We start from the raw sequence: 25,009 nt of genomic DNA on the forward strand, positions 1-25,009 counted from the left end.
AAAAAACGAAGCGGTAGATCATAGCGCTCGAATGTGGCTTCCATTGCAGCCCTATGCGTCTCAAACAGTCGGGAGACATCGAATACCTCCTCCTCATTCTCGGCGAAAGCGAGCACGTAGCGCGCGGCATAGTTTTGAAAGTCGTTTTCGAATTGGTAGAAGGGGCAACAGCTTAAGGCTTCGGCATCGTGGTGGCGCTCGACATGGCCTTCGAAAGTGACAACAGTGGGGAAGTGCGTTCGCACCTGCTCCTCTTCACAAAAAGACACGGGACCATTTTTTCTCTTCGCAGTGATGTATTTAAGAAATCAAATATTCTATATATATATATATATATATATATATATATATATACGCAGGTGAAAAATGCAGAGCATAGCACAGTAACACTTTATGATAAACAAAATGTTAGAAAATGGTACAGAAAAAAATACAGGTTACATGGCCGATCCAGGGAAGGAGGGGGGGTGCATTTGGGCGATCGCCCTTTTGGCTCCAAAGCCACTAACTAATCCACCCCGCCCTTCCACACCCCTTGAAACTCGAGATGGGCCATCGTAGGCAAGACAGGTACCGAACCCCTCCTGCCCTCCCTCCCACCGGCAAAGAAACGACTAGACGCCATGATGTACGTGTCACCGGTCCAGCGCCTTCTCAAACAAACTCTTCCCTGCCAAAATTATGAATCCAAACCTACACAATGACAGGCGATCAGGGAGGATCTAATTCGTTCGAGGAAAGTTCCAAAATCACCTGAATACGATATACACTGATCCGGAATGCAACAACGTACGAGGCAGCAATTGTATATAGTTGACTACACTGGCAATCATTGTGACTGCATGACCCACCTATATGCATGATCGAAGAAGGGGGCGTTGGAGCCATGCTGTTGGCAATCCGATTAGTGGTAGTATCGAATAGAAACGTAACGGTATTAGAGACTCTCAAAGGGTTGTTAGACTGTTGGCTGCAGGCAGAATACATAAGCGATTCGGTACTCTTCAACAATGAAGTTAACAACGTCACCTGGACAGGCGGACACAAGGGCCTGGAAGAGAACCACGCACCGATCAACAGGCACCCGATCAAGAGGCACCCGAACGCACATACCAAAAAACGTGCAGAACGCCTCCTTGCACGTGCCACGACGGGTCTCAATGCCGAATAGTCCCGAACTTTGTGGAGGATGAGCCAACGTTACACAAGTATCTACGAATATATGTGGGCGAAGATGTTCGGTGGCAACATCAGACGTTAACTTAAAAGTGTGCTAAATTAGAAGAAACATCCTCCCGCTTCCCCGCAGCCCAGCCATGTGCAAGATATGCTCAGGGGAGAACAACTCAAGCATTACATACTCTATTTCTATCGAGACTAGACAGCTTTGACCAGCTCATTACCTAAAGATTATCATGAGCTGATTGAGAGGTCAATGGAAGCAGCTGCTATATTTGGGGCCCTGAACTTCATTTTTCACCATTGAGCTCCCTACCATCTGTTTACCCGCTGTTTACATCTCTATATCTCACTCTCTCTCTCTCTCTCTCTCTCTCTCTCTCTCTCTCTCTCTCTCTCTCTCTCTCTCTCTCTCTCTCTCTCTCTCTCTCTCTCTCTCTCTCTCTCTCTCTCTCTCTCTCTCTCTGAGCAAAAAAACAAACACGTTCAGTCGGAAAAAGACATTAGATAACAAGCACTGAACCACTGACACTGTCACCTGCTCGCTCAAGTTGACAAACAAACGGGAGCTGTAACCTTTCACGCTCACACCTTCAGCCACGGAAGCGGCGATGGCGTGTACTATCTCTCCGGGGTCAGGAAGATTAAAAGCTATTGCTGCTAGCATTTCTCTCTTCGCTGACCTTCAGCGCTCCTGAAACACAGATCGTAAATGCAAACAACTCCGCGCAAAAACGCTCTCTGGCCGTCGTAATAACGCTGTCGCGTCGTACAACCTAACAGCTATACGTAGATGTCAACAGCAACTTTTTTTCGAATTGCTTTACTCGCCCGCATAACGCTAGATGCGCAAGCCAGCGTTTTTAGTGGGGGAGTTTATCCGTCTTTATTTGCAAAAAGGTGCATTCGGCAACATTTTACGGACGGGATTACAAAGTGGACGAAATTCTTCCTGTGCAGAATGTTATTTGCCTATCGCGTGGTTGACCTGAATGATGCGAAAATTTTGGACCCTTCTTATTCCAGTGAGCTCACCCAAATTGAATTTAATTAAGTCGAACGTGCATGTTCGCTGTTGATCGGATATATATTCACGAAGCGCGTCCGAAAAGGTGTAAACATATTGAAGTACATTGGCCTAGGTTCGATAAATTTGCCGATAACTGGATAGAGGAAACGGATCTCGCGCGATGGAGGTATACAACTGCTTCGTTTACGGAGAGGGAGGAAATGCCGTTCACCAAAGAGGTACTGAATAAAGGTTTACCAGACATAGAGGACGGCAAAAAAGGAAGAAAAGGAAAGCTTACTCACCAAATTTCCAAGCTCCTTCCTGTTCCTGATTACGGTTCCATCGGGAAGGAAATAAAATACAGCGCCGAGGCTCCGCATCGTCAAAATACATGATCGTCAGCGAGCACTGCCGCTCGCGCTCTGAGTTCTTACATTTTGCGGTTTCGCGCTCTTATTCTTCACTGCGTTGAGCAGCCGCTCGACGTACTGAAACTGCTCGCGTCTCGTGACACTGCACGAAAACAAGGGACGAAGCGTTCGGCTTTATTGATCTCCGTGCAATGGGTTGTTCGCAATTAAAGAATGCACTGATGGGGCGCCAACTCGAAAAGGCGTTAACCTGAAACTAGAACAAAGCGCGAATGTGTTTCATTGCTTGGACACCGCCAAGAAGGACTTCACACGCTGCATTTCTGTTTCGCCCGAGTTATTCCTTACACGGCGCACCCAAGCAAAGTATCCGAAGTTCGAATATCTACAGAAAAGACACCTACCCTGTCTACGGAGGCGATCGCCAAAATTGCATCATTTCGCGGGAAATAAAGCAATTTTGAGAGCAAGAAATGTATTGTCTGTGACTCAATCCTCAGATTTGTTCCGACACGTAGACATTACACGCATTCCTTAACTTTAGCTCTGCTAAAGGATCTTTCGTTTACCGCCGGCGTTTCCTCCTTCTTGAGCATATCGCGAGAATACCAATTCCTTTTTCCTTTGCTGAACATGTTTGCGTAAAATACAAGGGCAGGAAAGTTTCAAATGAGCCGCTCATTGCCCGGCATGCAGCGCGACCTAGCACCGGCAGCGTCCGTGAAAACGACGCTGTGGTAAACATGACATGGGTCTGCAGCGGTGCCCCGCCCATTTCGAATTGGCAGCTAATTTTTCAGCATGCCGCGCGGCATAGCAACGGCAGCGTCCGTGACAATGGCGCTGCGCAGAATAACCTCCAACGATCTGCATATGAATGACAACGCGCGTCTACATGTGGCGCAATCGAATAGCCGTAGGTCTCGTAACGCGAGAGACCCACATTCCGTCCAGGCCGGGGAAAGCGATTTTCTTTTTACAGCCTCTGCTCGTGCTGAGTTGAGCGGGGCGCCCACGTCATCGGTCACTTCAACTGGTAAGTAACCAATTAGTTAAGAAGGTGTTAATAGAAAACTGATCCTCACCGACGACTCGATAGATGGCGCCACTTGGAATCAAGAGGTAGTGTCCAACCAAAGAAGGCGCTCCGGTCACGGCCGGGGTAGAGCGGCGGCCGGAATTTCCCTTCCCAGAAACGTACTCCGCCTGGGGGTTTTCCCCACAATCTGGCCAATTAAAATAAAGTAAGACAACAGGAAAAACCAAAGGTGGTAATAAATAGGGATGATTCCGTCCTCTGCCTTATTTTCCAATTATTTCATTAATTTCTTTAGAGAAATTTCAAACATACATCCAAGCCGCGTGTGGCTGGTGCGCAGCGTTTGACACAAAAATAATTATCGAAAGTCATTATTCGTTGACGAGCATGGAGAATTGTCTTCGCCGGTTGCTTCCTACCTCGTCCCCTTTCTCCCTCTTGTGCGTAGTCCCATTGCCAGGATTGTAGGGAAAAAGAAAAAGAAAACAATAGCAGCAGCGGCGCATAGCTTGTCCGGGGAGTGGGAAACGCGCGCATCAGCAGAGTTGGCTCGCAGCGCCAGCTCTTCGCAGCGGCCGCAGGCAGAAACTAGGCCCCTTGCGAAGGCCGTAGCAACGCACGCACGCCGCTGATCATGCCCGGCCGTGCTCCGGCAAGTGAGCCCCTCCTGCTCGTTCATAGATGGCGCCAGCCGGTACTGATGATGATGACTGGCAGCCTAGCCACGCCCACCTCTGAGCGGTTTCAAATTTTCTGCGCACGTCCCGGCAGGCTGCACGGGATGTCGGCGATGGTGATAGCTGTGACGTAGCTTCTCACTTAGACGTAGGAGGTCACATGTTGCTACCTCGCGAATGACTTTACGCTACTAACGGGACACAAGAAAAGAAAGTACAAACGCTTGTGCTGTCGCACCCGCAGGTGCAAAAAATGTTTTTGAAATGGATCGTCAACTTTGTGCAGAACGTCGATAAAAGCGCTGTAGAATTTCGCATGTCTACAGCTTGGAGAATTTAGTGCATACGGGCTTACAGGAAACATGTTAGGCAACTACTAAGCGCTACGTGTGATTGAATATTGCCTGTAGCGGAAGAGTTTATTCTAGGCCACAACGCCGGCAGCGGTCATCAGAAATATCGCAATTTATCAGCGCACTCTGTTTTTCTCGTGCCTTATACAAACACGCACGTCTGGGCACGTCGACATGGCGCCACCTGGTAACGTAATCGATAAGTTTCTCCTGTTTGTTCCAGCTCTGGAAAACATTCAGCTGGAACTTCGTCCTAAAGCTGCGCCCTTCGTGTGGGAAACATATGAAAGTAAGGCATCATACACTGCTGAACCAACCAGTGAGCAAACCACGAGCAGACCCTGCTCCTGAAGGCCCCTTTGGAATGCGTGAGAGACATGCGCAAAAGAACAAGTAGTGGTACCCCCTGTGGGGTGATGAGGGCGCTCCAGATGGTTGAAGCACGTGGTTCGGGCGCCGCGGGTGCCACCGCCGCTCCGGCCACGTGTGAGCTCTGCTCAGAATGGAGACTAATGGAGGGCGACGATGTCGATGCGCTCGGAGACTGAGGGCCGCCCTGCACAGGCGTCGTAGAATTGGCGACCGAACTATCGCCAGCCGCCGCTGTTTGAGTTGTACGAGGAACGTTTTCCCCTCTCTCTGACAAGGACAGCACCTCTGTCGAGTCAGTGCCGTGGATTGAAGCCGGCGCAACGACGGAGACGTAATCTGCAACGGACAGAGCGCGAGCGCTTGCAAAAGGCCACAAGCGGCGCGCAAGGTCTCCGCCACTCAGCCGCGCGAAACCTTCTTCACGTTACCGCCCACAAATCAAAAGCAGCACTGCTGCCGCGCCACCGGCGCACCCAACACTAAACGTGGGAAGGGTTGCCATACGGAGGCAATGTCGCGCTGCGCGAAGTGTGCGCACGTGAGCAATTGGTGCTCCACCTAAGGCGTTGCGCTGCTGAGCACGAGGTCGCGGGTTCGATTCCCGGCCGCGGCGGTCGCTTTTCTGATGGAGGCGAAAAGCAAAAACGCCAGTGTGTACGAGATTTCGGCGCACGATAAAGATCCCCAGGTGGTCAAAATTAATCCGGAGCCCTCCACTACGGCGCGCCTCATCGCCTGCGTTGCGTCGGCGCGTTAAACCCCACAATCAATCAATTGGTGCTCCACGCTGGGAAGGAAGGACAGGGCGTGGGACCACGCAACGCGAAGTCGTGGTTTAGTTCCGTCATAATTCCATTGGCCAGCGTATGCACTCTAAGGGATACCTGCGCATCCACCTTCATTGCGGGACGCAGGTCACAATGGCAAAGAAGGGTGTCAACTTGCCCGCCAATGTCGGCAACAGGTGGCGCGCGTGCACGTCCTGAGCAGCATCGACCGCTGCATTGCCCCCTAGCTGCGCTTTGCGTATGTTTTGGTGGACAGTTGATCTGGTTGGTGATAGACTGGTGGTAGCTCATTACAGTCGCTTTCACTTCTCTGAAAAGCCAGTTCGCGCATATTATGTTTTGCTGGAAGGCACCCGCCGCGGTGGCTCAGTGGCTAAGGCGCTGTGCTGCTGAGCACGAGGACGCGGGTTATATTCCCGGCCGCGGCGGCCGCTTTTCTGATGGAGGTGAAAAGCAAAAACGCCCGTGTGTACGAGATTTCGGCGCACGTTAAAGATCCCCAGGTGGTCAAAATTATTCCGGAGCCCTCCACTATAGGGTGCGCCTCATCGTTTGCGTTGCGTCGGCGCTTTATATAATCAATCGTTTTGCTGGAAGGCTTCGCGTGATTCTTCCGGCCACTACTCTAGACCTAGCCTTCATCAACTCTTACCTCGTCGTCCCGTATGCCTAAGGCAGTCCGAAACCTCGTTTTCGTCTGCCTCACGAAGTGGCCAATGCCAGGACGCACAATCCCGCTACCCTACGACGGGGCTGCAATAAATCCGCTCTCCACGAGCACTGAAAATGTTTTTTCGCTATCATGTAGTGACTGCCCCGCGGAGTGACTGCCCCCCTGTCATCCATTCACGGCGAACTTTTTTGCACACACATGAGCCATTAGAATTAGGGCGTGGTAAAACAGGGCCAAAAAAATCTCGGGCGATCTAGCGTGAACCCTGGTGAGGGGCGAAGCATGCAGTGTAAAAGTGTAATCGTGGCGCCTTGGCGTTTTTGCGAACGGCGATTAAACCATTGGGGGCTGAGGTATTCAGCTTTGCTATAAAAGTCTCGTGTCTTTGAAGCACGAAGCGTCTAGCGCGAGGCGTAAACGAGTTTCCCGGTGTTTAGTGGCGTGACTACATGAAAGGGCGGTTGCGTTAGAACGGTTGCGACCACGACAGGAGACGCCAACAGCCCGGGCCCCTAAGGGGCTCCGCCCCTATAATGCATAAATGACACCAAAGTGTCCTATTGTTGCACTAAACAAAGCAGTAGGTGTACGTTCTACGTCCGCGTTGAAGTTGAGATCCCTTTGCAACGAACCTTCACCTACTTGACCACTTTTGTTTCTTGAAGTAACCGATCAGTAAAATACATCACATACCCCCGGTACGCAACTTCCGTTCACTCAATTTCCGAACCAGGACCCTAAGTAAGGCGGCTCGTGCGCGCCCTCATATTTCTCTCCCCGGGTATTGTATCTTTGGAAAACCGGGGGATCTCCCTTTTGCTGTAATTCGCCGCACTGTCCTTCAACACACTGCGTTGAGGGGTCAAACAATATGAGGGATCCTAAAGAAACTCTAAGCAATATCATGAGGACAGCCAGTACGCTTCGTATTCCCTTCACTCCCACATGGCGCAGCATTTTGCACTAACAGTGATTGAGTGGAGGGAAGAGATACCAGAATTTAGGGCAAATACAAGCTGACGCGTGGCGCTGGGAAGGGCTGATTGGAAGTCTGTGCGAGTGGGCGTGCAATCGACGTAACCGAGGAGGTAACGTGAGATGGTACTCACGTTGTGGCGGCGGCAGGACGAAAGCTTGCTGCGGGAGCTCTGGGTGGTCAACGTGCTGGTGTTGCTGGATCTCCGCGCTGGCTACAGGAACAGGCAGAACGAACAGCGGCGTCATCAGGGGCAAGCCAGCGGGCGGAGGCGAATCGGGCTCCTCCTTCACCACCGCGTCCAAGGCCTCTCCCCATGCAGGCTGCTCTGTCATCGGGGGTAGCGGGTCCTCGGGGGGTGAAGGACTAACGGGCTCCGTCTTCACCACTACCGGCCACGTGTGTGCAAAACTGCCAGTTCCCTCCACCACAGTCGAGAGGGGTGCCTCCGAGGAGAGCCGGGGATCCATACCTGCAAATAATGTGACGCCGAGCCCAGCATTAGTCCGCAACGGTCACGGGATATGATACGAATAAAATGATACTGGTGGGCGAAATTTAATACGTTGGAAATGTGTCTGCGTGTACAGCCAGGTACAAAAGTTTACGGACCAGGAAAATGGCAATTTTAGGTTATTTCTCTTCCGGTAGCAGTCGTACGAACTGCCGTGTGCATGCGAGATTTCGTATAGTTGCTGAAGTAATGAAAAATGCTGCACATACTACCCCGGGCTGCCGTGCGGCAGAGAAATAATCCAAAATTACTTCTTTCATGGTCCGTAAACGTTTGCTCTTGGGTGTACGTGAAATGCACTTGAAATATCCCTTGTACTTCTAAAATACATTGCATTAAAGTAAAGCGTATTTCTAGAATTTCTACTGGATATTAAAAATACATTTTCAGAATGTGGGGAAAATAGAGTAGTTATACTTTCCAACTAGATTGAAAGTGCACAGGAACGCATTCCTGTACGCTGAAAATATTCGAAATATTTCGAAACATTTTCTTAACGCTAAATCAACATGGTGGAAATGTGGTTCAAAGATTCCAGTACATTGGGCTAAATAATTTTGGGAAGCATACCACAGTACGCAGTAAATATGAAGAAGAACATGAGTATACTGCCAGCATAATAGGAATGCCTTTCAAATGCGTTTTGTATTTGTGTAATAAAGATAACAGAAATCCGCAATAAATACAATAAAATTGGCGTTATCAAGGTGCGTTCCAAGTTAATAAAATATTGAATCAAAATACATTTCAAGTGCACATACATGAAGAATAAAACGTTGAATTTTGAAATACGCGTCAAGACAATTGAAATGCCTCTGGAAATGCGCTTCAAAGTAATAAGAGCACTGATATAATTTTGCCCGCAGTATTATGAAAGACGACGGGAAAAACGGGGGAAGAGAGACTATTCGCTAAGTTTGCGTACCGCGCTGCCTGTATTATAGATAGACATACGACTAAGCGTGATTTCTTAGAGAGAAACTCTGCGTACAAATACGTAAGCGACTGTATTTCGGCGTATACGGTAAAACAAAAAGACCTAGTTGAGACAGTATGCTCGAGCAAAGTGACAAATCAGAAAAATAATTACAATATCACTGTAGAGGGGTTAAAAATACCGACATTAGGAGCAAAATTATCGCTAATGCTTGAGAGTGTCAGCAGCTGGGCGCCGGTCACTGCAATCTTCTGGGTGCCCGTGGCATGCGGCACGGAGAGTGGTGCCGCTGCGCAGCGCACTGAGCGTCCTTGGCCTCTCTGTGGCGTCAGTAGTTTCCGAAGACTTCAACGCATGGTGTTTTGGCGGACGTACTATCTTGATCACAGTTAGGGTGAACACGGGAGCGCGTGTCCTTCCGTGCGCGGGAGCCGCCTGTCGGCGTTCCGGGTAACTTCACACGCATGCGCAGTTCATTTGCAACGAGGCTATGTGATGCGCGGGCTAAGTTACCTTGAACGCCGACAGGCGGCTCCCGTGCATGGAATGACACGCGCTCCCGTGTTCACCCTAACTGTGATCAAGATAGTACTTCTGCTTGGACGGGCGTAACCTCCCGTGTAGCCAAAGGTAAGCATGAATTTATGGCTAGCTGCTCATGTGGTGGACCCCCACAATTAAGCACAATGCGTTTGCCTTGCAACGAAGATTGTGTAGAAGGAAGGCAGAAAACATTATTAAGAAAGGATGGCCCGAAGCCGCAGGGGAAGGGGGAGGGCAGGAAGGACGCTAGTAATGTCCAGCCATCGAGGCCGCGCAGACGAATCTCCAGAGTGCTGCCAAGGTGTCCTTCACGCGCCAAGAGGAGGATTGTGTAGACGCCTTTTATAGGTGCCCACGCGGTTTGTAGGCTTAGCTCACCTTTCGAGCACGATGCCCTATCCTCCGCCATCCGTGCATGGCACAATTCAGGGACTGTGAGAACATGTAAAATCAATGAAACCCTATTATGCGCCTTTATCTCTGCGCTTATTTAACGCAGCGGCCCCCTGATGAGTGGGCTTGTGGAGAGTGCGGGGGTGAATTTTCGTTCGCTGTCGGGGAATCGCAAGCTACATGTGACGCTTCTTAGTTCTAAGTCAGCCCATGTTGACGCGATGGAGGGGCTATATTTTGGATAAATTTCCGAATTTTGTTTTGCCTTTTCTTCTTCTCGTTTCGTCCCCCATTTTATTTGCGCGATTGGCGCAGACATTCGCAGCGGCCGCCGCAAGGGGAAGTGGACCACTCTGGGAAATGCGCATGGTCAGTGCGGAAGGCCTGATACAGTATATAGTGAACGCAGCTTGCGGTCGGTTCTTGGCCGCATGTCGCCATTCTGCATACTAAACCCAAGAGTCGTCAAAAAGTCTGTTTCGAACTAACCAAGAGGGTCGGAAGCGACCCACGTAAGCTTGGTACATGTGCGTAAAGCAACACTGGGCGGTTCACGCGCGCTGACGCCTACTGGTCTCTCGGCATAACAATCGTTCTCTTTAATATTAACCCGCAACTGCCAATGTACTACCGGCCAGTCGCCGGTAATAAGATACGGTAGCATTAATTGTCACCAGTTTCCCTTAGCGCCACCCAGAGAGAGAGCGAGGTAAAGAAAGTGTTTATTGAACGGGTAATGTTTACATGGCGAAGGTTTGCCTTTTAACACAGGGCACAGGGCTCGGCGAGGGAGGGATGAACAATAAAAGGGAGGACAGTAAAAAGGCAATAAAATAACAGGCGATGAACAGGCTACTACAGACTATATGCATACACACAGAGACTATATACATACCAATGATACTACTTAGAATAAACTCAGTTTCGGAGCTCCGCATCTCCACCAGCGGAAGAGAGTGGCCCGAACGGCGGCCGCGAGTGGCGTTGTAGTCGAGTCTTGCGTTACCATCGGCGCATCGTCTGCTACCCGGCCGGCCACCACAGCAGACGACCGCGGCGGCTTTCTAGTAGCGATATTGCTAAACTTAGACATCTGTCATCTTTCCAGTCAACAAGCTTAAACATCTTCAACTTGCCGGTCGACATTACCGCATGACATTTGTGCACTACTTAAGCGGATATGCCTAAGGTCGTTAAAATCCATTGACCCGCAGGCGTTGCTTATTGGTTGGCTAAGGATCGACAGTCAGCCTGCATTTAAATTGCATACATTGCGTTTAACTTCCATGTACTGGAGTTTCTAAGTGAGTGGGAATTTTCAGCGTAGTTCTTATAACTGCTGCGGCGTCTTATCTCGACCAAAAACAAGCCAACACGTTTGAAAAACCAGTGCCTTTATACAGGGTGTCCCAGCTATCATGCGCCAAGATTTTTAAAAAGAGCAATACCATTACACGAAGAAAACCTGGTGCCTAATGAGGCTCCTCGATTTACAGTCTCGGAACCACCGCGGACTCCCCGAGAAGCAGTCCGGCATTCGACTTCCCAAAGTATCCCTATGGCTTCGGGGAATACTCGGACTACCCGCGGACTATCCGCCGTGAGTCCGAGACTGTAAATCGAAGAGCCCCAATGATTTCAGTGCAGTGGAGTAGCGGCCAGTAATTTTATAAATAAGGTTTCATTAATTGTAATTAATTATCTCATGAAGTAATGTCCCGATAATTAAAGTGACAGTGAGGCACTTGTAGGTGCCCACGAGAGCCATCAAACTGCAGCATTTTCTGCGACGAAGTGATTGCGCACTCGTTTATTCTGACTGATTAAGAAACCCCTCGAAATGTCAAAAATACCATGTCCTGGCGCTCCCACCCGCTGCATAAAGCAGGGCCCTCAAATAAGCTGATTGAAAGCAACTGCTTTGCTTGTCACACGCCTGAAGAGACAGCACCTGTGATAATGGCATGCATGGAAGGAGCAGCAACACCAAGTTTCGCGGGGCGCGTGCAGCAGAATTGCAGGTTCCTGCTGCGTGCAGCAGCAGGAACCTGCACTTGGGAATCGATGTCGTCATGGGGGGTTATGGGATGACCCCCGCTTCTGGGTTGGGCTTTGCATGACAGATTCTTAAGCGGTTTTTGGGATTTGCTTTTTTCACTATGCATTAGCACGTCTACGAGCTACGAGGCAGCCGAAAGCCTCCCTGTTCTGTGGTAGCCGTGAGCCGTAACAACTTCGTGTTCGGTGAAAGAGCAGGCAGGGCGTAATCGCACCTAACGTTGGTCATGCTGGAGCCGAAGGAACGTATGTCTGAGCGGGTAATATGCCGCCGTGAAAGTTGTAGCTGACGAAAAAAAAAAAAAAAAAGCGCGCCAATCCACCCTGTGAATGTGCTTGGAAAGCAAAGCTGTAAGCGACACCCACAATTACCCTTGCGACATCACTTAAATTCACTCACGTGGCTCTACAAATAGTGAAACCAGAGACAATGCACTTAACCACACCCTTAATTACTGCAAAAAGATATGCTTTAAGGTTAAATCAATGCATGATTCATGAACGGTGTTTGGCTAAGTTGTATTGTGGAAGCGCATGAGTGGGAACTCTTTTTTATAAATTACCGGAAGCCCAGAGCCAGTGTTAGACGATCTCCCTTCTCCGTCTCTGCCGCCGCCGACAAAGACGACGAAATCGTCGAGAGATAGAGGAGGACAAGGAGGAGCAAATACTTTTATTCGGATTTCTGAACGGTCCAGGGGGCGGGCCAGGGGAGTGGTTTCTTCTTCACTGGAGCCCATATGCATCCCGCGCCGCCTGTGCTCTGTCCACAAGCTGAAGATGGGTAGACAGAGAGACCTGGACAGCGACATCTCCCATTGTTGTTGTTGGGTAGTTGACGGGAAGAGAAGTGGGTGCTCAGGGATGAAGTCGCACACCTCGATTATGTGGTAGTGTTTCTACTTGTGAGCAAAATTTACATTCAGCGTCTTAGCGATTCGGGTGCATTGAGGGAAGACGCGTCGGATGGTATGACCCGTAGGGTAGTTGTTCAGTGGAAAGTTCAGGGTGCGGTGAGGGTAGGGTCTGTCTTTGAAAGCGATAATGCTGGGTTATGTCCCTGAACGTGACAAGCTGGTGACTGTCTTCGTGCAGTGCCATAGCATGGGGGTTGGAGGGGGGGGGGGGGGTGAGGTAATAGCGCAGGCCTGTTGGTGGGCGTATTCTTTGCCCTTCATGGAAGCGTCAGCAGGCGTCTAGATGAGCTTAATGGCACCGGTTGGGCAGTGTTTTTTTACCACACGCAGTGCAGCTCGGGACACCCACCCTGACTGGTATTTCTGCTAGGCCTGTTGGGAATCGGTGACTACCTTCGGAACCCATGGTTGAGTGAGAGCCAAGGCGATGGCTGCCTCTTCTGCTGCCGTCATGTCTTGGGTCTTGAGTGAGGCACACGCAAGGAGGTTGCTTCTGGTGGTAGCCACGATGATTGCGTACTGCTGCCCTCGATGTTGGGAGGTGTCTGTGCAGATAACTGCATCATTGACGCCGTGGGTGGGGCTGAGCGCTTGTGCTCGTGCTCGTCGGCGACCTTCGTGGTGTGAGGGGTTCATATTTCTGGGTAAAAGGAAGAGCATCTTAGTTCTGGTCGCCAAGAGTCCGGGAGTACATCACGTGGAGTGACATCGTGTGCTGCCCAGCCAATCTGGTGAAGGATGCGGCGAACCAGTACAGTTCTGCTCTATCGGAGCTTCTGGTTAGAAAGATAGCCCTCTATCAGCTCTTCCGCTGTGTAGTGGAGCCCCACCCTAAGGACCCTCTCCGTGGGTGCACTCATGGTAAGACCAATGGCCTGCTTAACCTCATTTATAATCATTATATCAAGCATCTTTATGTCCTCCTTGCCGTGAAAAAGATAGGGGGTGACTTAGGTGATTCTCAGAGGGCAAAAGCTTAAATTAATCGAAGGCTATTGACTTCCTCGAGGCCTCGCGTCTTGGTGGCAACTCGCCTGATTATGTGTATGATTTGATTAATGCTGTGTTTGAGGCGCTGCAAGGATCGTCACTCTTGGTGTTGGACTGGAGATGTAGGCCCCGGATCTTGATGATGGGGCTTGGGGTGATGGCCTGGCCATGAAGGAGTATTTGGGTGTCTTCCTTGATCTGTCATTTGGCGTGAGGGCAGACGACAAGGAGCTCTGATTTTTTAGGTGAACACTGGAGGCCACAGGTTTTAGCATATTGGCTTACTAGAAGTGAGATTGCATGCATTGGTGTGAGCTTCCTTTAATTTTTGTAAGCCCTAGCGTATGCTCAAGGTGCGGACACGGCCGCTACACGTGCCGCGTGTGGAGCACACAGCGGCGCGAAAGGTCGCGTGACGCTATCACGTGGGATTCAGCGAGAACGCAGGGGGTAAACCCGCAGATGTGCTTGCTGAGTGCACCGCGGGTCTTCCCCGTTTCCACGTCGGCTCGTAGCTCAATCGGTAGGACAACGGGCTCACGCTTCGTTACTGTATTAGTTCCAGGTTCGATTCCTGGCGGTGCCAGTAACTTCTTTTATTTGTTCGCGGGAGTTTTCTGTTGACACCAACGGTCGCGAAAAAACCCTTGGGGGGTAGAGGTAAAAAGCTTTGCTTTCAAAAAATTGACACCATCTTCCCGCGAGGGGAACCCTGGGGTAGATGTAACGCATCGGGGATTGCCGTTGCGTTTCCGTTATGTTAGCGATGTCAGCGTGTGGATTGCTGTTGTTGTGTATCCTATTTACGCAGCATTTTCACCCCCGATGCGTCGCATCTACCCCATGGTTCCCCTCGCGGGAAGATCGTGTAAATTTTTAACCGAGCGCAAGCTGCGCGCTAACGCGCAGCTGGCACGGCGACGGGAGCGAGCGCAGCCGAACGCAAGGTGCGCGCTGACCGCGCTGACGCACAGATGGCGCTGCGATGAGAGCGGCGGAGCGCGTAGCTGCCGCGGCGAGGAGAATGGGGGAGGGATGCGGACTACGGCGCGACAATGACGCGGGACAAGGCGAGTTAAAGAGACGCGTTGCATCTAAAAGAAAGCACAGGTACTTCGACGAAGACAAGATACGACAGATACGGGTGCCTGAATCCGTCCTATCTCGTCTTCGTCCACGACTTTTAAGGCACGTTCCTACTGGCGATTCGCCTTGTCATGCGACGTTCCGCGACGTCGCAAAGCCATGATCCGGCCGTCGCTTTTCGTCGCTTTGCGACGGCGGAGCAGATCGCTCTCGGCCCGAATTCCCTCGTCGCGCGACGGCCCCGAAAAACCGGATAGCCACTCATGGCCGCGGAGTAGGCTGACGTTGCCGGAAACAAAACGTTTGTTCACATCCGGCAAAGCAAACGGTGGCGGGGCCGCCGCTGGGCTCGCTCGGCCGGTTGGGCCGGCAAGCAATTTCCCGTGCGCTTCGGTTGTTTGGTCAGTGGCTTCAGCGTACCCGTGCACTAATCAACGAACAGCGTGGAACTCATCGGTGTAGAGAAACATGTATGGATTGTAAAAGCAAGTAATCATCGTATGTAGCTAGGTGGATAGCGAGAACGTAGGAATTGACTTGCACTCCGTACTTCTATCACAACTGGTAAACACACGTAGAGTTCGGAGGCATTAGAACTTTGCGCCTGTGTAAATAAGCGAAGTTTGTGGGCCGTGATGCGAGTGTTGTGGCGTGAAAGCAAGCGTGTGCATTTCTTTGTGCAATACTATGTTGAAAAGAGCCTTTTGAGCTTTTTATTTTCTGCTCCTCTTGCAACCAGCAATGCCTTCGGCATTGTTCCAGGTTAGTAGCATGTGTTTTAGTTTGATTTCTAACTGCTTTTGTCGCGCTCCTGTAACAATTTTCTTTGACTGCGAATGGTTGACGAACCAAGGAAGCCGCACAAATCGGGTAACAGCTGCGCTGAACGCAGTCGCATCATCGCTCATCACGAGTGCGAACACCGCCTCATGGCCTCATCGCGCGACGCGCGACGAGGCAAATCGCCAGTGGGAATGAGCATTTACCGCCACGTTTTCGTTTTAGGTGCGGAGTATCTAGGACCGCACAATGTCCGTCCGAGTCCGTGCGAACAGCATTTACAACTGCAAAAAAACACACAGGCACCGGCAAGATTCGCGCCTGTGTTTGGTAGACCAGACAGAGTTAGTGTCAGTAGTTTTACCCATTGGGCTACGACCGTGAGTTAGTCCCCGAGAGGCAGAAGGCTTACTCCCTCGCATGTAATGGTGCGGAGTATCTTAGGATCGCCCAATGTTCGTCCGCGTCCATCCGTGCGCACACCACCATCAACCGAGAATCAAGCGAAATTCCATTTGAGCCGTGAGTTGCAATTTCAGTTAGGGAATAATCAAGGTGCAACTCACGGCTCAAATCGAATGACGGTCGGGGAGCAAATGGGATGTCACTCGGTGCGCAACTTGGATGTCATTTCGAGTCCCCGTACTCCGCGCCCTCGCCATCATCCACGGAGTGGAGATGCTGCAATTTTTCTTCAAGTACGAAGCAACTCTCTCAGCAACAAGTTTTGTCAAACTGTAGCTAGCGGTTGGTGCATCGGTTCACCAAGAAGGCGAAGTTTTCGCAGGCACGCTCAAAAACATTTCCAAGCTCTTCAAACAAGTTATAATTTCAAATAATCGTGGAATTGATGAAAGAAGACTTTATAATGAGTTTCCCCCAAAGATTAACATTGTTAACCACCAGCTTGATCTGTAGAATAGTAGGCACAACCGTTTCGCAAAAATACGCTTTGTGTTCTTTTTTCTTAGCTTTAAAACAGCCTATTTTATTTTCCACTTATATAATACCACACATTTTTTTGCAATTTTTTTACCTCTGTGTTCAAACATACGGCCACTAAAACATTTCTGTCCAAGACAATGACGAAACTAAGGCGATCTCATGGTATAATAGGCCCATGACGACACATGTGGACTTGATATGAGCCGCATAGACGCTAGCGCCCGATTCCTCTCTAGTGTGAAACGGTCTCCCACTGCTCCTCGGTCTTAATAGCAAAGCCCCTAACGAATTCTTCTTCTGCGTAGCTCCGATCCGGACGTACAGATCCGGGTTGTCCAAATGGGCGAAGACGCCGCCGGAGCCCAAGGACTTCTGGCCGCCGTGTGAGGGGGGTGAAGAGGCTCCGCCTCCTTTGCTTCAAAACCATGTTGGACAAATAAATGTTGTTTCCCTCTCTCTCTCTCTCTCTCTCTCTGTAGTGTATACTGTAAGAAACTCTATGGCGGCAGATAAGGGACAAACTCGGTCACGATTTCTTCTTTCTTTCCTTCATTGCATTCTGGCTAACTCAAACGCAGCCTGTCGAGGGCGCTGTTTTATGATGCCGGCGGGAGCGCCATCACGTGGTATTTTTCATATTTCGCGGGGTTCTTTTATCAGCCAGAATGAATCAATGCGCAATTTGTTCGCCGTTGAAAATACCGCAGTCAGATGACTCTCGTGGGTACCTACAAGTGCCTCATGATTAGGACACTACTTCTCGAATTAGGTAACTACAACGAATTAAATACTATTAGCGAAAAACACCATTGCTCTTTTTTAAAACCTTAGTGCATGATAGCTAGGGCATCTTGTACTTGCCTCTATGTCCGCGCGGCAATACGACAGTTTTAAGAGCGAAACTCCTTAGCAAATCGTAATTTTTCGTGTCCGCAGTTTAAAATACCAAGAAATTGCCGAGCGCGCGCACGTGAGCGAAGGCCTCGCGGTGGCCGCTCGGCAGTTAACAAAACCAAACAACAACAACAACAACAACAACAACAAAAATGCCGAGCGCTCGCGTGTGCGTACCTCGCGGCTTCCACAGAGCGTCATCGGCGCACGTTTTCAATCCCACCATGCCCACTTGACGAAAAAAAAAAAAAAAATGACGAAAGAGAATGACAAAAAAAAAAAAAAAAAACTCCACCGTTCGCCGATACCGTGGCAACACTTGTTCGGAACGAGAAAGGCAGATCATAGCGTACGCCCCTCCAAGGCGATGTCCAATGAATATCACTTCCAAAAAATAAGTAAGCTCACACTTATAGCAACAATTATGTTGCGGTAGCAGCGAAGAAGCAAATAGGCTGCAATCGTATACTTAAGCCGTCGTGATGGTCGTGAAGCTTGCGTGCAGCTTCGCTACCTTCAAGTCTTACGCGTTCGTATGAGCTTCGAAAACTTTTTTTGTGAAACTCGTCAACGCAAGGTCCTGTTACCAGCTTCCGATGTCGAGTTCCTATGCTCTACTTTTATATTCGCCGCGCTGGTCTTACCTACTCCGGCCTTTGTGCTATTTGTGGTGCATAGGAGACATTTGACCAAGTTCGCCTTGCAGTTCTGACGTTCAGTTCATATATGGCAGACCTACTAGACTTTTACAAATGCCCGTTAAAGCTTTAATCGGAAATTTAAAGGTGCACATGCTACGCCTGAATTCGTAAAGATCCTTGACCACCTTTTTGATGTCTTCAACTCAAGAAATCCGTTCAACCGATCATAAAAGCGCCTCTGCGAAAGATGAATGAGGCTTCAATGAGGAGATAGCTCCTTTTTGAAAGGCTGAACTGTACATAGCTGGACATATGGATGCACAAGAAAAACACGGCTGTAAATTATTAGAGTCTGGAGTTAGTAAACGTAGTAAGGTCCACGATGCCCCCAGAAAGCAACACTAGCGCTAACACGATCCGTATTTTGGCTTTACGACGCTTAGGCGACATCGCTGCACCGGAGCTGCAAACTGCATATGCGTGTACGAGCGGCACGCTTGAAGGAAATACAAGTGCAGTTACGTACTGAAGAGTTAAGGAAGGTAATTTCGGTAATAAGGAATTGATAGAGAGTTCTAGCTGACCGTTTTTTCACGGTTCGCTCCGCTCCATTAGCGAGCGGGAGCGTCACTGCGCATGCCTGGCGCGCTCCGACTCAAGCGGCGTTACCGTAGGGGGGCCCCCGCTTCGCTAGCCAGGCACGCTGAGTGGACCGTCATGGCCGTACAGTTTCTTGCTACATTACCCGCTCAGTCATACGTTCCTTTTACTCCGGCATGACCTACGTTAGGTACGATCACGCCCTTCCTGCTCTTTCGCCGAACATGCAGTTGCCACGGCTCACGGCTACCATAGTACAGGGAGGATTTCGGCTACCTCGTAGCTGGTAGACGTGCTAATGTATAGTGAAGAAAGCAAATCCCGAAAACCGCTTAAGATTCGAATCGTCATGCCAAGCTCAAGCCGGAAGCAGTGGTCTTCCCATGGCCCCCCACGACGACATGGATTCCCAGGTGCAGTTTCCTCTCTAGTATACTTAGTAAGAAACTCTATGGTCGCGGCAGCTCGCTCCCGCGCGGAATTCCAACTGCCCCCAGCGAGGCGAGCGCGCTACTGCGAACTGTGTTTCTCGACAGAACTGCGAAAGCGTTTCCAAATAGCCAAAGCTGTCACACACCCCAGCGAGCTGTAGAACGGAAGCGAAAACCGCCGACCGAAGTGCACTCCTACTGCTATACAGCTCCAAAGACGGCTTTATCTTGGCTATTCAAAATTCAACGGCTTCTCTTATAATATTTAGGGCCATTGATACTATTAGAGAGACTACTCTCGCCGAGGTTGCCGTATCGCTTCATCATACGGCACTGATTGACCGAACGGCCGACGCTCCCGTGATATTGGTAAAAAAATTGCGCGGGTGTACATACAACGCCATCTACTAGTAAGGACAGTAAAACTTCGCTTGAAAACAATTTCCTAGGTTGAAAGCTAACGAATTCGCGCAAAGATGCATTGCCATGCAATGCAATGTGTTGAGAGTTGTACGTATTACCCGCTACTAATTTTGAATCTTTTTAAAGAGTATTTTTAAGGCGTTTGAAATGCGTTGCCAAACCAATTTTACATATATCTAAAATAGTAATTACAGTGTATTTTCAATAGGTTGCTTTTACTTCGCTCTCCTAATTTTACAATAAATTACAATAAATTTTCCAGTTACATGAAATGAATTGACTCCGGAGAAAATAGTCCAAAATTAATAGAACGTTAATACCGTATTTTCAAGATTGTAAGTCGCTGCTTTGTATAATACGCACTTCCCGATTTAAGCACGTATCAACGAAAACGTTCGTATACACAGACGAGCTTTGTCACAAGAGGAACCTTTTCTTGGCGCGGTCAGCCTAACTAAATCATTGTTAGTCGTACGTTCACGTTGAGATGCAATGTACTCAAGCATTCCGGATCACTAAAACTCTCTAACGCTTCAGCCCAAGAGCCACAGGTTATGAGATTAAATTTCAACGAATATTCAACAGCAAAGGAAACGAAGATTTATTCGTCGCGCATCATTCAAACACATCACAGGCTTTGCCTTCCCTGGCCGCTTGAGCAGGCAGGGTCGCAGTATACGTCCTCACCAGCTTCAGAGTGGCCACTGTCATAATCGCTGCACGCGCAGAAGCAGCAAGACAAGCTTTTCTAAATCATTTAGTTACGGTAGACGCCGAAACTGCAGCCCAGGCTACGTCGGCCCACCTGGCAACCTCGCGAAACGTAGCGTGCCTCATACGCCCAGTTGTCGTAAAGCTGTCTTCACCGCCCGTCATCCACGTCTCGCCAAATGCCGCTGTAGAGCTTTAAAGCTGCGTTTGACGGCGATATCTAAAGGTTGTAAAATCTTCGTCATACCACCTGGACAGCCTTTACTTGCTTCAGCGTTGTGTCGGTAATATGCGCACGCATGCTGTCCATGACAAGTACACCTTTTTTCGCTCGGAAGAAGCCATCCGGTTATTTGGAAGAACATCGGCCGAGCCAAGTGGCCACCTTTTTTTCATCTATCCATCCCCCCACATTTGCCTAAAACATGAAACCTGAACGGAAGCGGTCCTTCGGCAGTGTCTTCCGCTTAAATATCAGCAATAGTGGCATTTTCGGCCCGTCCGCGCAGTTAGCAAGGACGACCGTAAAATGCGACTTTTCGTGCCCTGTTGTTCCCAGCCACACCGACTTGTCGCCCTTTTGCACAACAGCTCTTCCCATTGAAATGCCAAACGTCAGCGGAATGCCATCCATACTGATGACGCGATCTTCCGAGATCTCATTTTCGTCCAATTGTTTCTTCACAAACGCCTTGGAATTCTCCAACGTTTCTGAAAAATCTTCTGGCAGCTTCTGGCAAAGCGTAGTGCGCGCTCGGATGGTCAGACAGTTGCGCCTCATGATTCTAAAGTACCAAGAAGGTCCATCAATAAAACCGTGGACCCACATCATTTGCGCTTTGAAGCGCAACTGAACCAAAGGCAAGTCCCCTGGGGATCAGCACGTTGCTCCAACATCCCCGCGAGCAAACGCGCTTCGAGCTGGGGCCATATGGCTGTCATCCCTCGGTTGGCTTTCTTCGTACTCCTCATGGCACGTAGCTTCTCCTCCTGCCTCCGCCAATCGTGACCGTTTGAAAGACGATGGTCTTTCTTGAAAGACGATGGTCCAGTTTGTTTATTTTTAATTGGCGTCGCCCGTGATACGTACGTGGTACGGGTTGGGCTTTTATTTTACTTTATAGCCCTTTATTTTGTCTGTCTGTCTGTCTGTCTGTCTATCTATCTATCTATCTATCTATCTATCTGTCTGTCTGTCTGTCTGTCTGTCTGTCTGTCTGTCTGTCTGTCTGTCTGTCTGTCTGTCTGTCTGTCTGTCTGTCTGTCTGTCTGTCTGTCTGTCTGTCTGTCTGTCTGTCTGTCTGTCCGTCTGTCTGTCTGTCTGTCTGTCACTCCATTCAGCAAGCCGGATGAAGTGAAATAGATGTTCCGCAATAGTTTTATATAACCACAGCCAAATCAAACGTATAAGTACGGTGGCAATGTTCATACTTGTCAACATTGTTGAACAAGAACAAGCATTACGCAAATATGAGGCAGAAAATCAATAGACAAAGGATATTTGCAGTGTTCCTTTATGGATGCTTGATTTTAGCGATGGCAAATGAAATATGTCCACTGCGCAGAAAAAAAAATTCACTCCGTCACCTACTGTTGCCGGCGCCACTGTAACTTCGGGCGGCGTTTTAAGAAATCAAATGGCAACAGTTACAAAAGGTTCCGCTAGAGAGGTTCCACGTTTCGCTTGGAATGCACATAAAGTGAAGAAATGTGGTTCTATAGACGTTGAAGTAGGGCGCCTCCATTTACGCGAGTCTCCGCCGTACGGCAGCGCTGGCATAGAGGCACCCGGCTTGGAGCAGTAGAACGCGGTAAATTTAAATTGACTTGAGCAAACCTCTACCGCGTTTATCTTGACAGAAGTGCGGCGGGAGAATAACAGCATAAAAGGTGAGCGGGAAAGCGAAGGGAGGCATTTAATTGGCAAATGTTGATGAAACACTATCATCTTTCGCGGTCATTTGCAACGAAAGGAGCAGATACGCGGCCAATTTTTTCACTGACACCAAAGCATCGTCCCGTCGCACGGTTACCCTTTTCAAGCGCATACTCAACAGCTGTGAGTCTAAACTTTGCTGTATAGCTCCTCCGCGATTGCCGGGGCGGCATGGTGACACGAACCGGACAACAGATATGGCGACTGAACATCAACACGAGAGGGCAGAGAACGGCTCGTCTCAGCTCGGCTTCGATTTGAATTGCGCCCGGCCGGAGCCCGTGGCCTCGCAAGTGCAACAGCATCATTGCTGTCGGTCTTCTAGAGAAATAAAGGGGTAAAAACAATTTAAAGGTACGGAGAAACATAAGTACAACATGTTTGAAACCTGTTTGTTCTAACCTGTGTAACATCTGGAAACATAACGGCCATGATATATATATATATATATATATATATATATATATATATATATATATATATATATATATATATATATATATATATATATATATATATATATATATATATATAGATATATATATATATATTACAAAGACTATGACCGTTCACTCTGCTCTGTACCTGGTCACCTAATTTCTTTTTCTTTTTTTTTCATTCCTTAGCGTCTAGCTTAATTCTCGCCCTCATGCCTCCAACTTTTGGTTTTGGAATTCAATTTTATTTATTTAATTTCTCCTTTTTTTTCTTTACTCCGCGTGGTCTTGTGCCCCGTACGTCACTCTAACTTTATCTTTTCGTTTTTGAGTTTCAGGACAGGCCTGTTCCAGGAATGTTGTCGTGGGTGACACGTGCCATTTCAGTTGCCGGTTCATTGCTTTTTTCTTTAGTGTGTGGGTTTATGTGGTTTCCCTCCCTGTTTTTTTCTCCTTTTTTTTTTCTTTTTTCCTTGACCTAGTTAGTTTTCCCCCGTCTCTATCTTTTCTTTTGACCTGAGATTTGCAGATAGTTTGATAAGGACCCCACCCTCACCGCCTGGTCTGCTTCCGGCGGTTCTGAGATCCTTTCCCTATACCCCGCGGCGGGTCAATAAGCACCCTCTCATCCTTTCTGTCCAAAAATTCCACGAATATCAACCATCAGCTGACTTCCGTGTGACCTACTTCGCGGCTTAAACTAGACAACCTTCTTGGCCCCTCAATCTCTCCCCCGACACACTCCGAAACCAATCAGCTTGCTCAATTTCCCTTCCATCTTTCCCTCTCCTTTCACCTGGGGTCCTACCCCTATATAAACCCTGCCTGCCAGGCGAGAGATTGCCCTGAGGAAAGCAAGTTCTCTTTGCTGAAACGTAGGCCACAATCGTGCTTTTACCTTGTTCGAAGTTTTTCTTCTCTTGTGTTCTCTACCATCTTCAAAGTTCTACTACTCCCTATATATATATATATATATATATATATATATATATATATATATATATATATATATATATATATATATATATATATATCGTAGGGCGAATAGACGAACGGGTACCAAACTCGGACTACTCGGGGTAGTCGGAGTGGGCGCTGGCTACCACCCCCAAGTGCAGGAAACAAAAATACCTTAATATCAATACCCCACAAAGTGGAGGGGAAAATAGCCCCGCCGGTAGCGTAGTGGTCATCACCATACGCGCATTCTAGAGTTCGTGGGTTCGGATCTCACCCAGCGGGCATTTTTTCTCCACTTTCTTTCTGTCTTTCCAAATTCTGTATCTGTTTCTATCACCTACCACACTTTCGCCTTTGCTTTCCGAAGTTTGCTTGGCTGCCAACACTTATTTCTGTCTATATACACAGCAACAACACAATAATAAAGAAGGTTTACTTACGTAGCGGCAACGGGACTTGGCTTCATCAGAGTACAATTACATGATTTTACATATACTATTTCTCGCGCTTTGCGAGTTTTATCTTGCTCTAGATTTATATATCTTGGCTTCATCAGAGTACAGTTACATGATTTCACAAATACTATACTATTTCTCGCGCTTTGTGAGTTTTATCTTTCTGTAGATTTATATACATATGTATATTCACTAGACAAGTGAAAAAAAAATACAGAAAACATAAACTGCGCATTCAATGTACGATTGGAAAGTGAAAAAAAAAAGCGTAAAAATGCATATAAGTCGAACCTTTGTATAAAATTCACTGGCGAAAAAGTCAGAGAAATAAAATGCGGTAGCTGTAATAAATGCTTCCAAATTTTTAAAGCTCTGCCCTTTTTTCGGTAAGGGACGTGAGTTACCGATGGCCTGCTCGGGGTATAATACGTTAGGGAAAAATGGACAGCGGCTCTTCGGCTCTACAAATACGAGTAGGGCCCAACGGGTTGGAGACAACAGAAGGGTTCATGTATATTTTTGCCATCCGTGTATATGTTCCCCACACGTGAGCTCAACCGTGGGAGAGGATGTTAGCTTGAATTCTGAGCAAGGTTTCACTGTAAAATTGCCCTCGCGACATTACGCATTGTTTGTCTGCACCACGAGAAATTCTGCTTATTGCGCCATAGACAGCTCCCTATTTAGGTTTGTTCGAAGAGAGAGCGCATTTTCTGTTATCGCGCAGTTCTTGGTCTGCTGTCACTTTCCAATCGCGCAATGCTATCGCCCTGGCACGAAGAAGCACCGGCAATATTGAATGAACAGCGCGGAATATGTATGAAACCTTGTTGTATCAATACCTTGAAGTAACATTGTACTCACGTTACTAAATACGCCTAACTGTGGGAAATACAGGTGATCATATTTGAAATCAGA

The 25,009-nt window shown here is 48.6% G+C and overlaps 1 protein-coding gene across 2 annotated transcripts in view; it reads right to left on the reverse strand.

Annotated features, from left to right (window-relative positions):
• LOC144166146 (cyclic AMP-responsive element-binding protein 3-like protein 2) overlaps positions 1–25,009 on the reverse strand; it is a 63,949-nt gene that overhangs the window by 36,777 nt on the left and 2,163 nt on the right. For both annotated transcript variants that reach the window (XM_077695758.1, XM_077695752.1), the window contains exons 2-3: positions 7,574–7,912; positions 5,035–5,339 (exon numbers count right to left, since the gene is read on the reverse strand). In XM_077695758.1, coding sequence (XP_077551884.1) covers positions 5,035–5,339; positions 7,574–7,910 — 642 coding nt within the window. In that variant the 5' untranslated portion in view covers positions 7,911–7,912. The remainder of the gene's footprint in view (positions 1–5,034; positions 5,340–7,573; positions 7,913–25,009) is intronic.

The sequence above is a fragment of the Haemaphysalis longicornis genome, unplaced genomic scaffold (assembly GCF_048455015.1).
Source record: "Haemaphysalis longicornis isolate Haplotype H1 unplaced genomic scaffold, Haemaphysalis longicornis Haplotype H1 scaffold_1, whole genome shotgun sequence".
Lineage (NCBI taxonomy): Eukaryota > Metazoa > Arthropoda > Arachnida > Ixodida > Ixodidae > Haemaphysalis > Haemaphysalis longicornis.